Source organism: Alligator mississippiensis, chromosome 5 (assembly GCF_030867095.1).
Source record: "Alligator mississippiensis isolate rAllMis1 chromosome 5, rAllMis1, whole genome shotgun sequence".
In the NCBI taxonomy this organism is placed as follows: domain Eukaryota; kingdom Metazoa; phylum Chordata; order Crocodylia; family Alligatoridae; genus Alligator; species Alligator mississippiensis.
Window position 1 is genome coordinate 173,315,710 of NC_081828.1, and position 15,332 is coordinate 173,331,041.

A 15,332-nucleotide genomic window follows, 5' to 3' on the forward strand; every position below is an offset into this window, starting at 1 on the left:
TATAAATTGTTATGCGTTAAAAGAGACTATTTCAACCAATCTTAACATATATTTTTAATTTGCTATGTAATTGTATTTTTGTATCAGGTTGATAACACAAAACAAGTCTCTACCTATCAGGAGGTGATCCGTGGAGAGGGAATATTACCTGATGGTGGAGAATACAAACCACCTTCTGATACCTTGAAAAGCAGAGACTATTACTCGGATTTTCTAATTACACTGGCGGTGCCCTCGGCAATAGCACTGGTGCTTTTCCTAATACTTGCTTATATCATGTGCTGCCGACGGGAAGGAGTGTGAGTACCTTAAGACATTAATAAATAATTGTAGATTTTTCTCAGGTTGTGATGCATACAAAAGCATCCAGTACAAGAATGTCATGTTGTTCATAAAAATATTTTAAAAGCAAACCAGTAGAAATACATGTAAGGTATGCTGTATTGTTTTCATCTAACCATGCATTAAAATTAGTGTTAATCTCCAAGAGAATAAATGTAGGGACAATAATTATTCTATTTTTTTTTTTAATTCACCATACAAACAACAATAAAATAAAATGAAAAGTGTCACCCATTTAGCCAAATTATTCAATTTCACTAAAACGTTTGTACACTGAACAGTAATTTTAAAGCCATCAGCACTAATGTAAAATAGTGGTTGAGGTGGGGAACTGAATTTACAGTTGTAAAAACCAAAAGCATAAAAGGAAAGCAGCAAGTAACGTAACTTCTTCCATCTCTTATACAAACTCTAATTTCATTTTGTCATAGAATTTATTTCAGCCAGAAACTTGTTCCTTAACTTACATTTTCATTTCTCTGTGTGTGTGGGTATGTGTGTGTGTGTCTGTCATCCGTATCGCATCTCTATATGTGCAGTCATCCAGGCCTTGCCATAAATCCGGTGGCAAATGCTGCCAAGTTGCATTTAGTGGTAACAGTGTCAGCATTTCCACATTATGTTCTGGCCCATCATCTTACAGATTTAATGTTCCAACTATCAATGCTATTATTTAATTCATAAATTTTGTTTTGTTTTTAGGGAAAAGAGAAACATGCAAACACCAGAGTAAGTGTCTTCTTTCCTGTTATTTTTCTTTTAAGATCATTTAAATTTTCATTTATCAATAGCTTGTCATACTTCATACATGTGTCTCATGCCCTTCTTTCATTCTCTTTGATTTATGTTTTAATTCATATATGTGAAAGCTGCTTTAAAAATACAGAGGCTTGGAAAGGATAGCAGGTCAGAATAAAAAGGGCTTGAAATGAATAAATTAAATATAAAATAGTTTATCTAGATTAAAAACATTAACCTGGGATTTATTTTCATGGTTATGTGACTTCCCGATCTACATTTTTAAAATGCAGTGGAAAGTTTAAAAGTTTAAAAATATATTTCATAAAAGATATTTTATGTCTACATTTTTAAATATCTACAGATTTTATATTCTGCCATAAATTTAAGCTTCTGCAAATATTTATAAAATGATAAGAAGCAACAGTATAAAGTTACTAAAACTTTTCTTTAGACAGGAGCAAAAAGGAGTATTAACAATAAATTGCATAATCTTAGATACTTTATAAAACGTTTCTCTACTCACCAGAGCCTAATGGACAATCCGTGGTTTCAAAGTTAGATAAATACAATTCCTATATTATTCTTGTTATTTTAAAGTTCTATTATAAATCACTGTACTTCTAATTTATTTTGTAGCATGCACTAAAAATTTCTATTATGTATATAAAAAAAAGTTTTCTAAAACTACCCAGACATATAGAACAATTTTTTAAGAAGAAAATATTTATTATTTTATTTCCTTTTGACATAGCCTCCAGTTGGTCCACCACAGTGCTATACAGAAATCGACCAAAGAGCTTCGTGACATGTCCAAAAATAGAGAGATAGCATGGCCTCTTTCAACGCTTCCTGTGTTTCATCCAGTCACTGGTGAGATTGTACCACCGCTTCACACAGACAGCTATGATAATACTAGCATGCCACTAATGCAAACACAGCAGTAAGTATAAATTTAGATCTTTTATACTTAGAACTATGCTGCACAGTGGAGCTGTGGAATCCAGTGATTTTTTTCTGACTATTCATTATAGAGGGATCAGTTAAGTTCTCTGTGAAACTTGCATTCTAAACAGGAATCAAATTGTGTTACACAATTTAAATATCTGAATTCAGCTTCCTAAGTTAACAAAAGTTCCATAACAAGGCAGTTAACTTTTACAGCAGGAACACTAAAATGCTCTATTTTCAAACTTTTTCTTTGTTTTCCTAATATTTCTTTTGGGTCATCTCTGTAAACAACTACAATCACCATATAATCAAAGTACCATATACAAATGCATCCTGAAACCATTTCAAACACAGTCTATATTTGAAATTTTAAAATAAAACACAAAAGCTAGTTCACTTTAGAGAATAAAGAAAAGTTAACCCACAAAAGTTAAGAACTGCCAGCTACCTTCATAGTTTCATAGTTGGTAGGGTCGGAAGGGACCTTGACAGATCACCAAGTCCGAGCCCCTGCCATGGCAGGAAAGAGCACTAGGGTCAAACGACCCCAGCAAGGTGTTCATCTAGCCTCCTCTTAAAGACCCCCAGGGTAGGAGCCAGCACCACTTCTCTTGGAAGTTGGTTCCAGGTCCTAGCCACCCTGACTGTGAAGTAGCGCCTCCTGATGTCTAGTCTGATTCTACCCTCTGCCAGCTTGTGACCGTTAGTTCTAGTCACTCCTGGTAGTGCTCAGGGGAACAGGGACTCCCCCAATGCCTGCTGGTCCCCTCTGACTAGTTTGTAACAGGCCAGTAGGTCCCCCCTCAGCCTTCTCTTGTGGAGGCTGAACAGGTTCAGGTCCCTCAGCCTCTCCTCATAGGGCCTGCCCTGCTGCCTCCTGGTCATGCGAGTGGCCCTCCTCTGGACCCTCTCGATGCTGTCCGCATTCCTCCTGTAGTGCGGCGCCCAGAACTGGATGCAGTACACCAACTACGGCCTGACCAGTGTCACATAGAGGGGGAGGATCACCTCCTCGGACCTGCTCGAGATGCATCTGTGGATGCATGACAAGGTGCGGTTGGCCTTCCTGACCACATCCCCACACTGTTGGCCCATGTTCATCTTGGCATCAATAATGATTCCAAGATCCTTTTCTGCCTCTACACTGACAAGAAGGGAGTTCCCCAGCCTGTAGATATGCTGCTGGTTCTTCCCCCCCAGGTGCAGCACCTTGCACTTGTCAGTGTTGAAACCCATCCTGTTCTCATCTGCCCACCCCTGTAACCTGTCTAGGTCTGATTGCAGCCTATTCTTCCCTTGTAGCATGCCCACATCTTAGTGTCATCAGTAAATTTGAATAGGGTGCTTTTTACCCCCTCATCCAAGTCACTGATGAAGATGTTGAATAGCGTAGGTCCGAGGACTAAGCCCTGGGGGACCCCAGTGCCCACATCTCTCCAGGTCGAAAATGACCCATCCACCATCACTCTCTGGGTGCGGCCCTCCAGCCAGCTAGCGACCCATTTGACTGTGTAGGTGTTGACGCCACAGTCCCCTAGTTTTTTAATGAGAATGGGGTGAGACCATGTCAAAGGCCTTCCTGAAGTCCAGAAAGACTATGTCCACTGCTACCCCTGTGTCTAAGGATTTTGTGACCTGGTCATAGAAGGCCACCAGGTTGGTCTGACAGGACCTGCCTCTAATGAACCCGTGTCGGTTGCCCCTAAGCATAATCTCCCCTGCTGGCCCCTCATGGACATGCACCAGGATAATTCTCTCAAAGAGCTTACCCAGGATCGAGGTAAGACTAACAGGCCTATAGTTCCCTGGGTCCTCCTTCCTCCCTTTTTAGAAAATGGGAACACGTTGGCCCTTTTCCAGTCCTCTGGCACCGCACCAGAGCACCACGAGTGCTCGTAAAGCCGTGCCAGGGGTCCCGCAATGACCTCTGCCAATTCCCACAGCACTCTGGGATGGAGATCGTCAGGATTGCAGAGCCACTGGCGGGAATATTCGAATGCTCGTGGCGCAAGGGCCAAGTCCCGGAGGACTGGAAAAGGGCTAACGTGGTCCCCATTTTCAAAAAGGGGAGGAAGGAGGACCCGGGCAACTATAGGCCGGTCAGTCTCACCTCCATCCTTGGTAAAGTATTTGAAAAAATTATCAAGGCTCACATTTGTGAGAGCCCGGCAGGGCAAATTATGCTGAGGGGAAACCAGCATGGGTTTGTGGCGGGCAGATCGTGCCTGACCAACCTAGTCTCTTTCTATGACCAGGTTACGAAACGCCTGGACACAGGAGGAGGGGTGGATGTCGTATACCTGGACTTCAGGAAGGCCTTCGATACGGTATCCCACCCCATACTGGTGAACAAATTAAGAGGCTGTGATGTGGATGACTGCACAGTTCGGTGGGTGGCGAATTGGCTAGAGGGTCGCACCCAAAGAGTCGTGGTAGATGGGTCGGTCTCGACCTGGAAGGGTGTGGGCAGTGGGGTCCCGCAGGGTTCGGTCCTTGGACCGATACTCTTTAATGTCTTCATCAGCGACTTGGACGTGGGAGTGAAATGTACTCTGTCCAAGTTTGCAGATGACACAAAGCTATGGGGAGAAGTGGACACGCCGGAGGGCAGGGAACAGCTGCAGGCAGACCTGGATAGGCTGGACAAGTGGGCAGAAAACAACAGGATGCAGTTCAACAAGGAGAAATGCAAAGTGCTGCACCTAGGGAGGAAAAATGTCCAGCACACCTACAGCCTAGGGAATGACCTGCTGGGTGGCACGGAAGTGGAAAGGGATCTTGGAGTCCTAGTGGACTCCAAGTTGAACATGAGCCGGCAGTGTGACGAAGCCATCAGAAAAGCCAATGGCACTTTATCGTGCATCAGCAGATGCATGACAAATAGGTCCAGGGAGGTGATACTTCCCCTCTATAGGGCGTTGGTCAGACCGCAGTTGGAGTACTGCGTGCAATTCTGGGCGCCACACTTCAAGAAGGATGCGGATAACCTGGAGAGGGTACAGCGAAGGGCAACTCGTATGGTCAAGGGCCTGCAGACCAAGCCCTACGAGGAGAGACTAGAGAAACTGGACCTTTTCAGCCTCCGCAAGAGAAGGTTGAGAGGCGACCTTGTGGCTGCCTATAAGTTCATCACGGGGGCACAGAAGGGAATTGGTGAGGATTTATTCACCAAGGCGCCCCCGGGGGTTACAAGAAACAATGGCCACAAGCTAGCAGAGAGCAGATTTAGACTGGACATTAGGAAGAACTTCTTCACAGTTCGAGTGGCCAAGGTCTGGAACGGGCTCCCAAGGGAGGTGGTGCTCTCCCCTACCCTGGGGGTCTTCAAGAGGAGGTTAGACGAGTATCTAGCTGGGGTCATTTAGACCCAGCACTCTTTCCTGCTTATGCAGGGGGTCGGACTTGATGATCTATTGAGGTCCCTTCCGACCCTAACATCTATGAATCTATGAATCTAGGACCAGCTGATTTAAATACGTCCAGTCCCTCCAGAAGTTCCCTGACTAGATCCTCACTAACCCTAGGCCTGGGTGTGCCTCCCCCGGGGCCTGAGGGGGTCCTGGCGGACGGGCTGATCTGGTCCCTGTTGAAGAAAATGGAGGCAAAGAAATAGTTAAATAGGTTAGCCATGTCGTCTGGTGCGACAACCAGATTTCCTAGTGCGTCTTGCAGAGGCCCCACGTTTCTGGGTGCCTTCTTTTTGCCCCCTATGTATTTAAAAAAGGACTTCTTGTCCTTAATCCGGGTAGCTAGTCCCAGTTCCATCTCCACCTTGTCCTTCCTGACCGCCCCCCTGCAGCCCCGAGCAACCGAGGTATAGTCTTCCCTACCTTCATTGCTAACAGCGTTCCTCCTAAAGTAAGAGTGAAAATTTGGAAGCCAGAGATGGTTATTTCTAAGCAGGAGTGTAAGGGCGATGCAAGAATGAGGCTTGGAGGACTTGCTGTAACAATAGCATTGCAGGAGTCAGGCAGCCCTTCATGAAAGCATTAGTACATTATAGGCTTTCCATTGCAATGCTGCCTGGGTTTGGAGAACAGAAACAGTAACACTGCCAAACTCTTCAAGTACTGACACTATGTGCCTTAAATCAATTTAGTTAAGTCACCTTATTTTAAGTCTGTTTAGTATGTGTGAACGCACCCACTATAATTTAGAAGGACTGGACTCCCTGTGCCTGCTTATATAAGTATACCTCCAACCAAAATTTGTTTTACTTATCCACGTCCCCAAGTCATCTCTTTTGGGTCTTTTCTTCTTTAAGCAGCGCTTTGCTCCTCAGATATCTGGGCAGTCTTCATACTTGCTTTCAGCACACTGTACAGCAGCTGTAGAAAAAACCAAGGACAGGAGACAGGGATGAGAAGGCAGAAAAGTAAGCAGGAATTAAAGGGTGATAAGGGCAGGGTTAGGGTTTTGTTGGGGAAGAAGAAATGAAGCTTCAGGATGAAAGGGCAAAAGAATAGGCAGCTTAAAGTAAAACTGCTCCCTCTCCTGGCTCAAGTCTCAAGTTTTCCCGAGTACAGTCTTATTGCTTCATTTCCCTCTGCCCTGCATACTTCCTGTATCCTTCTTTCTATATCCCCATTTTTAATGTCTCACAGCTCCATGTCTCCCTGCAGAAGTCTTTAAGGCTGCTACTTGGTTCTTATGGTCTCCATGAGCTACCCAAATACCTCTATGTCCTTACAGCTCTGAAGGGACTAGCTTTGAAGGAAAGGGAGAATAGAGCAATAAAAACTGGGTTTTTCATGGTGACATAGGGGAAAGGCAAATTAGCTGCCATCAAGGAAGGCCATGGGGCTCTGAGGGGCCATAGCAGACTAAGACTCTATGTGGAAGCATGCAGGGGAGAATGTGTGCCAGGACTGATTGTTCTCTATTTACATAACTGTCCAAGTTCCATAATAATTTAAAATGCTGGGAAATATCCCATCCCAAAAGTTCAAAAAATATCCCATCCCAAAAGTTTCGTGTGCTGTAGATTAAGGTTGTTGGTTTACATATCCCATAAATACAAAGAGTAAAAAGAAAGTAAGCAGTTGACAGTTACAACATGTTAACGCTCCATCTACAGTTCAGGCCAGAACTGGCTGAAAGATGGAAACCCTTTCCTGTGAAAAAATGCTCAGTGTGAATCAGGAGAGTCAAATCGTGAAAGCTTTGCAGGGAGAAATGTCCAGAAAAATTACATTTGGGGAGGACTGAAATGGCATCTTTTGGTTTGTTTGCTGCTCACCTGGCTGGTTCTTGTCAGGCGCACTTTCACTTCACAGGTGGAAAGTAAAATTGGTAAGAGCCTTCCAGATGGCCTGCTGGGGGCTAAGTATCCTGGCTGTGGGAAATGGAAAGCTGCAGTGTTCAGCCTTGTCATCTTTCCCTCTACCCAAAAGCCTTCCTGGGAGGCAGGCTGTGGAGGAGCTGGGAATGCTAACACCTTGGCTTGCTGCCTCCCTGACAGCAAGTGGTGGGCAGGCGGATAGGGAGATCAGCTTCCAGCAGCCCATCTGAAAGGCTTTTGTTAAGCTTACTTTGAGATGAGCTTTCTATGTGGGGAGCCGGGCACCGTTGTTCCAGTTTTTCTGGTGGAAAAAATAATTTTACCATATGGACTTTTTTTGGTTGAAAAAAATCACTGTGATGGAAAGTTCCTGATTAGTGCTAGTTCCATCATCAAATTATAGCCTAGATTTACCTGTCCAAGTACCCAGTCTGCAGATTTTCACTCTTAAGTTTTTGTGTGTCAGTATTGCCAATTCTTGCCATATTTGATACATTTCTTAAAGACACAGCAACTGGATGTATGTGAGGAGGGGAGACTCAACTTTAATTAAAAAATGTTTCTAGCCCTTACATTTACAGAGAAACTCAAAATTCAAAAGAAAGTCAATAAATATTGGGTTGTTTGTATTTTTTCAGTATCTCCTGATTGTTTAGGGTCAGCCTTTTGACGTTTAAATGCTTGAAGTTGTCAGTGTCGTGACATTTAATACTGGAATACTATTTTAAATATAACATAATAGAATATTGGAATAAATAGAAGAAACCCACTGCTATTCATTTGTTCTTTAAAGAACATGATTATGTTCACATTGGGCATATTTTTATTAATTTTTAAGACGGTTTTTGCTGTTTTGGAAAAATTATAGTTAAGTAAGTTCTGTATAACAACATCAAGCTAGCCTAAGAGCTAGGAAATAAAATTTCCTGTAAGTTAAAGTGAAACAACCAACAGTGTTCCATTATCTACATAGTTTACCTTTTTAATCAAATAGCACAAATGGTAATATAGATTTTGAAACAGATTATAATTCTTCCTATTCGAAGGTTACTAGAAGCCCAGAAAAAGAGCTTTTTAAAAGTCAGTTGTTAAATTTCATTTTGACAATGCCCCTTTACTGTCATTTCTCATTGTCTCCATTTCAAGGGAGTACTATGTACTACAGATTAAAGCCAAAGTAAACATTATCATTGCTAGGTGTTTGCAGATAGATTACATATTTCTTAACTAATAGCATTTAAGTAATGATATCTTGTTTTATATCTATATTGTGCAAATATGAAGAAATATTTTGGATAAGGATATTATAATATAGTAGTGGATTAAACAGAAATGTCTCTATCCTGCCAAGTCTGTTTTTTAAAATAGATATTACCAATACAAAATGGTGTAAAAATGTAAAATAGGTTGCAATAGAAAATGTGTTCTTCTCCTCGGAAAATACATGCACACACACTACAAGCTCTTTGCAGCCACTTTCGGTTACTGTTCTTTTCCACTCTTCCTCTTCCTTTTTCGTGTCCTTGTGTGACAATATATTTAGCAGAATTCGCAGGTTTGTTGGAATCTGATAGGGGCGCAGCATAAGCGTTTCTGCTGTGGCCTTAAGCTTGCGACCTCAGGGCTGTATATTTAATCTTCCAAAGGGCCCTCTACTGGCTCTTAAAGAGCAGTTACTTATACATTTCCAAAAGCAAATACACAATCCTGACTCTGCCTTTAAATAATAAATAAATGGAGTTTTTTTTCTATTAATTGACTTAACTATTTTCACAATTATTGATTCACTTCCATCGGTTATGGAGACATAATATGAACATTGGGCAAAATTAACAAAAAAAATACAGTAACTCTGAACCTGTTAAAGACTCAAATGTGGGCAATAATCGAACATGAAGGACACAATAGAATTTTTAAGCCAGGAAATTTAATATACGATGGAGTTTCTCTTCCATTTACATACCATTCTTAATAACACCTCTCATCTAAAGTTAGAGCAGTCCCTGTTTAATAGCAGTTGACAACATGGTTGGGAAATTTATAGAGCATTATTAGATAAGAGCAGAATCTACTGTAATGAAAGGACCTGCCATTAATAAGCAAGAAACAGGAACTGAGAAAATATTTTTACTCATTTTGTCCATGTTCCTGAAGATGTGGATTGTTTCTTAGTTTTTTCTTCAGTGTTTATAAGCTCAATTCTAATACCTTTGCTCATATACTGGGATAGCTTACATTTTTAATGTGATTTCAGTATTACTCATCAAATAAAAGGTACTAATCAACTTGAGTAAAATGATCAGAATCTGGGGGAAGAGGAAAGGGCACAAGAGGTCAGAGTTAAAAAATAAGTGCCTTGTGATGGGGTAATTTGGGGGCAAATATTTTAGATTTATGGGCCACTTGCTTAGTTGTTAAGTGGCTTTCTCTATAAATTTAGCTTTACATTCTCTTTTCATTTTCATCCTATAATTCTTTCCTTAAATTCCTATATATCATCCAGTCAAATCCTGTTCACTATCCTTCAGATATGATAAATATTTTTAGACAATCCCTAGGAGGTACTATAGTTTAAAGCAAATTACTTAGCTCCTTATCTTATCTTTTATTTCATCCTTTCGCCTTCCTCTTATTTCTACTTACTGATCTCTTTTGAGATCCCTCCTGCTTATCCATCTTTCATTCATGAGATAACTAGAACAAAAACAGCTATCTAGCTATGGCTGTAACTTAATGGGAGTTGAGGGTAGTGAATCCTCATACTATTTATTTAATCTGTTAGAGAGACAATCATTTCTTTCCATTAAATTATTTCTTACCTAAGGGATAGTCATCATTATTTGTATTATGATAATACCTGAAGTTTACAATCAGTACTGGAACCTCTTTATTCTAGATACTGTACAAACATATGTTGGGGAGAAATGAAAATGCAAGTAGTTTTTGGTCTGTGCAATCTTAAAACTAAGATTGTTCTTACCTGCTTCTCAGGATAGTTCAGTGTTCCAAGTTGATTTCTATTTTTTGACGACATTCCTGGCCTTCCTATTGCCCTTCATGTTTCTCAATTTTACTTTGTAATCACCTCACAATTTATCTTGCACCAAAATACTTCTTCATTTAGGGCCAGATAAAAAAGAGGATTTGGGGGAGGGGGAGGAGAGAGAGAAAAGCTTAACACAAAAAACAAGACATAGGTAGGACTTTCAGCTCAAAACTGCAATCCAGAAAAATTTGTTCAAGTGGCTGCTCAACCTTGGAGGTGCCTGAATTAATTAGGCACCTCCCTGTTTGACCTGAAAGAACACTAAACATCTGCATTTCTACTTCTGTTGATGCCCAGAGGTGCCAGTGTCTGACCAGCTAGGTACCTACCTACTTCCTACCTAGATGCCACTGGGATCCCGAACCTAAACCAAACAGCACCCAAGTACCTGTGTGGCCCAGTCCAGTAAACATGCTGGCTGCATCCAGATGCGCGTGGATGTTTGGTTCTTTAGGGACAACTAGTGGTGGTGCAACTTGTGCCACTGCTAGTTGTCCCCGGGGAAAGCCTGTGCCACGCGCTCTGGCATGTGGCAGCTTACCCCAGGTGGGGTAGGGGAGGCTGGGACCAGCACTGGGCTGGCCCCAGCAACCTTACCTGGGGGCCTTCTGGGGCTGCAGCAACGGTGATCCTGCCTTGTGGAGTCTGGCCGGCTGCAGTGTGGCTCCGGCTTTGGGCAGTGCACACTTCCACTGCGTGCACCGTTCTGTGTTTTTTTTTTTTCCTGCAGTATTTTTGACCCTTGGATATCCAAGGGTCAAAAAGCTCTCCATGCTGCTCCCTTGCGGTGTGGAGAACAACTGAACGTGTGGTACGTGGTACCACAGACGCATTTGCGTGCCACATACTGCATGGCCGCACTTGTCTGGATGTGGCCGTTTAGAGCTTGTTTATGGTATGGAGTTCAGCACAAAACAGTGCTCATGGCTGTCAAAAAAACATGGGTTGACTTGTTGTGTGGCCACCCCTGCCTTTTACACGGTAGTGTTTAGAGCAGTGATTCTTGACCAGGGTGCTGCTGCAAGCTAATAAGAGCATAGTAAAGATGGAAGCCTAACACTGTCACACTGTCTGGTATCTTAGAATGAATTGCTCTGTTTTCCTTGTTGTTGAGTCTCTGTATGAATCTTTAACTAGTCAGTTTTAATATGTACAGTCTTCCTGATAATTATACTGAGAACTTTTTCTTTTTTGATACAGTAAGGGGAATCTCCTTCAAGAAAGGAAATAACTTGTTTTCTTGAAGGGGACATGTCAGTGAAACACAACATAATCACAACTTAACCATCCTGCTGATAGGTAAATGCAAAGGAGAAATCAACACTTTTGCCTCAGTGCTTATTTTTTAAAGTAGGAATCATTGATCCTTTGACATTATTATATTACCTAAAAGTTTATTTCCATTACAATGAGTGACTGATGGAGACGTTATTGCAGATGATGATGGATTTTGTGCAGTGAACTCGCTGTACCACTATTGGAAAGCTACATCCTTTTTGTCCTTTGTTTTAGCTCATCAGAAAGCAGCTCATCTGTAAAATGGTCTGTTTTAAAAGACACACTATGTTGTGAATCAACCGGTTTTTGAGAAGTTTTGCCTTTAGGTTTTAAATAAGTCATGCAGAAATCATATAGATTTAACTTAAAATACAGGAAATGTTGCTATATTTTCTTGTGCATCAGACATCTGGGTAAAAGATGCACCCCTTGAAGAAAAGAAAAAATTATGGGAAAAAATACTTAACAAATTTGATTGAATTTTGATTAAACTTTATTACAGTGATTTCTACTATTTTTCCATTATGTAACTTTGGCATATAAGAACTTGTTTTTTAGGCCACCATGTTTAGAAAAAACTCTCATATACATCAGAAAATATGACACTCAAACATATGCTGCTATCCCTTTGTTCTAGACACTCCTTACCTTCTGCTCACATTTTAGGCGTATGGCTGTACCACACAGTGTTGTACTTTATAGGAAATCCAAGCTCTCAGGTACTGGAAGTGGTACAGCTACACTACCCTGGGCAGAATGCTGTAATGCTTCAGCTGTACTGCTTCTAATATCTGAGCTAGCTTGTTTATAGGTAATGTAGTTATCATTATATGGCATGGCATTGTGGCATGTAAATGTATCCTAAGTGTTTCTCCAGTCCTTCGTGTCCCAGCACAAAATTCCCAAAGAGTGGAAGCTTAGTTAACAGACAAAAGAGCTTTTTGCCCAAGTTTAATTAGTCTCTCATAGTGTGTTTTGAAGAACAGCTTCTTCAGGCCTTAAAAATAGCAAATTGGTAAAAAGTAAAAGCCAGGAACTAAATCTGGTCATAACTTTACCAGTTTTCTCAGAAACTTGACTCAACTAGGTCACGCTTCTCATGATTTTGTTGCTTTAAAAATACCGAGTTTTGGTGTTTCAGGGAATTTATGCCACAGTTTTGGTGATGCCTATATTTAAGGAATATTACAGATATTTAGAATATTACAGATAAAGTTTAACTTTACTTGCATGATCTGATTTCAGTGGGACTGATCACATAAGCAAAAAGTACAACCAATGCAGTCATCTTTTCACAAGTAGGCTCTACAGCCCCATCAAACATGTTCTTCTTAGTTATTGAAAAAAATATAAGCATCTTAAAATTTCTTCACCTGCACTCTGACCATTAATCCACATCTGCTAACATTACTTTAACACTCAATATCTTCTTAAACAGTCACTTAGATACAAAATGTTTCATCTTTTCTCCCCAAATAGGAAATTTCCCTTCACAATTCCACTGATCTGAAATAAAGGGTAGGCAATACTCATTAAACCAACAGGTTCCATCTTTCTCCACTAATCAGTAATACAAATAGAAAAGTGTATGTTAGAAATATGCTGCAGCCAGCTGATAAGCTAAAGAACAGGAGAATCAGGTCCTTGGGTACTTAGGAAGCATTTTAATCCATGCAGAATACTAATAAAAGGACATTTCCATTTCTGTATTGCAAGTAGAAAAATGTGTAGAATTTAGTATTCCTGTTCTCTTTGCCTCTCTTCTGATGTCTTACATTTCTCACTTGGTAAAGAATTTGTTCTCTGAACCTGGGTAGCAGTGAGACTAATACTGCTGTATGTTAGCAGTAATGTAGTCCCTCTCATATTGAACTGTTTAGCATTTTGGCTGCTTTGTTTATCCACTTAGAAACAAAATGATCACCTTACCATATGATGGCAGATATATGTTTTTAACACGTCAACTGTGTTCATAGATATCTACTCTACACAACATATACAGGTTTTTAAAATATTAAATTATTATTTGTAGGAACCTGCCACATCAGACTCAGATTCCACAGCAGCAGACTGCAGGTCAGTATAAAAATCAGTTCTGACCGATCAAGTGATAATGGAGAACAGGCACCAGCCAATACTTACACAGCTGTTGGCCCACAACATTGATTTGGAATTGATGTTTTAAAATTCCAGATTTTACAGAGAAGTCATTGCAAGGTTTGGCATGAAGCCAGGGGGAAGAGCAGGCAGAAAAGCTACAGTGGGATTGGGGCTCAGGCCATTGGGATCAGACAAGCTGAATCCAAGATCTCAATTAGACCAGCCTCTCATTGCAACACCTGATTACTGATTTCCTGGTGGTACTTGGGCTGTTTGGATTCCACTGTAGGTAGGAAATTTGTGATCCTTACAACTACCAAGGGCAGGTTTGACTACTGAAGCAGCCTTTATACCTTGTGGTCCTCAGGCATAAAGACTGGGAGATTTTCCACTGGCCCTAGTCATCACTTTGCATCACTCTGATAAGCTATCATATACCTGTTCTGGTGAGAGGACGAATCCAAGCCTCTTTCTGTTTATCTTCTGTTAGCATCCCTGGTGTGAAAAAAATTACATTTGTGGCCAGCTAGGAGAGTGGATAAGAAGTCAAAGTAGGAAAATGGAGTTGCCAAAGAGTAATAGGTTAAAGTAAGCAAGTTTCAGAGTCCACAAGCAGCATTTATACTCTTCATACATAACATGCAGACTGTAACCTTACAGGTTTGGTCTAACATAGTGTTACATAAGAAATCCTTGTTTGGTATCTTTATTCTAAATCCTTATTCTCCATTACTGCTTTCGGGGGATTAAAGGAGAATTTCGTATGACAACATTTCAAAGATTTGAGGCAAGTATATAACTGACAACTCTGCCCTGTGTTTTTTCGTTATCCAAGAAACAATATTTGTAAAATCTTGGGTATAATTTTGCATGATATTGTTAAATTGTTTTGGTAATATTTTTCCAATATTAAAAAAAAAAAATAAAAGTGCTAGGTTGCATAGTAGAGCTTTGTCCAAAGCTTTCAGCACCAGAAGCTAGGGTTAAAATTAGCTTCATGCATACACATTAGTCATTTATAAAGGAAAAATAGGGACACTGTAAACATTTGTTTTTTTTAATCTAGTTCCTACTCAGTAGAAATTAGTTTTAGCCGGTCTTGAGAAGAAATGCACGTATGCTGCTTTTAGAACATTTTGCAAATATGTGTATGCTTAATACTTCTTTTCATGGGGATTCTGCAGCGCTTAAGTAGCAAACAAAGCAGTTCATTGTTGCCATTTTGCTGAAAATGAGATTGCAGTGTCTGGAGATGCTGGACACAGCAAATGAAAGGAATAGAAATAGTTACTGAAATTGCTGTCCTTGCTGATGAGATCTTGAGCCACCTGAAGCTATTTCCTCTGTATTTGCCAACTGCTGTTCTGGGTGAATTGAGAGAGAACGTGAATTGTTACAAAATCTGTTTTTGCCTCCTTTGCGGCTAGTGGAAGATTAGCAGTGGTTTCTCTACACAGTGGGAGTGACATGCTGTCTTGTTCCTTAACTGCTCTCACCCAGTTTTCCATTTTTGCAGCTCAGGTACCACTTGTAACACAGGCACCACCTGTCCTTTCACTTTTGTGCAAATGAAGAGCAGCTGATCTGACATCCCCC

At 40.8% G+C, this 15,332-nt stretch overlaps 1 protein-coding gene across 8 annotated transcripts in view; it reads left to right on the forward strand.

Moving 5' to 3' along the window:
- Positions 1-15,332, forward strand: part of SGCE (sarcoglycan epsilon) — a 79,595-nt gene that overhangs the window by 61,341 nt on the left and 2,922 nt on the right. For 4 of the 8 annotated variants that reach the window (XM_019497795.2, XM_059728993.1, XM_059728995.1 and 1 more), the window contains 4 exons: positions 88-299; positions 1,045-1,071; positions 1,835-2,023; positions 13,669-13,712. In XM_019497795.2, coding sequence (XP_019353340.2) covers positions 88-299; positions 1,045-1,071; positions 1,835-2,023; positions 13,669-13,712 — 472 coding nt within the window. Of the gene's footprint in view, positions 1-87; positions 300-1,044; positions 1,072-1,834; positions 2,028-13,668; positions 13,713-15,332 lie in introns of those variants that run through there. The other 4 variants (XM_019497796.2, XM_059728990.1, XM_059728991.1 and 1 more) reach the window with 4 other exon arrangements.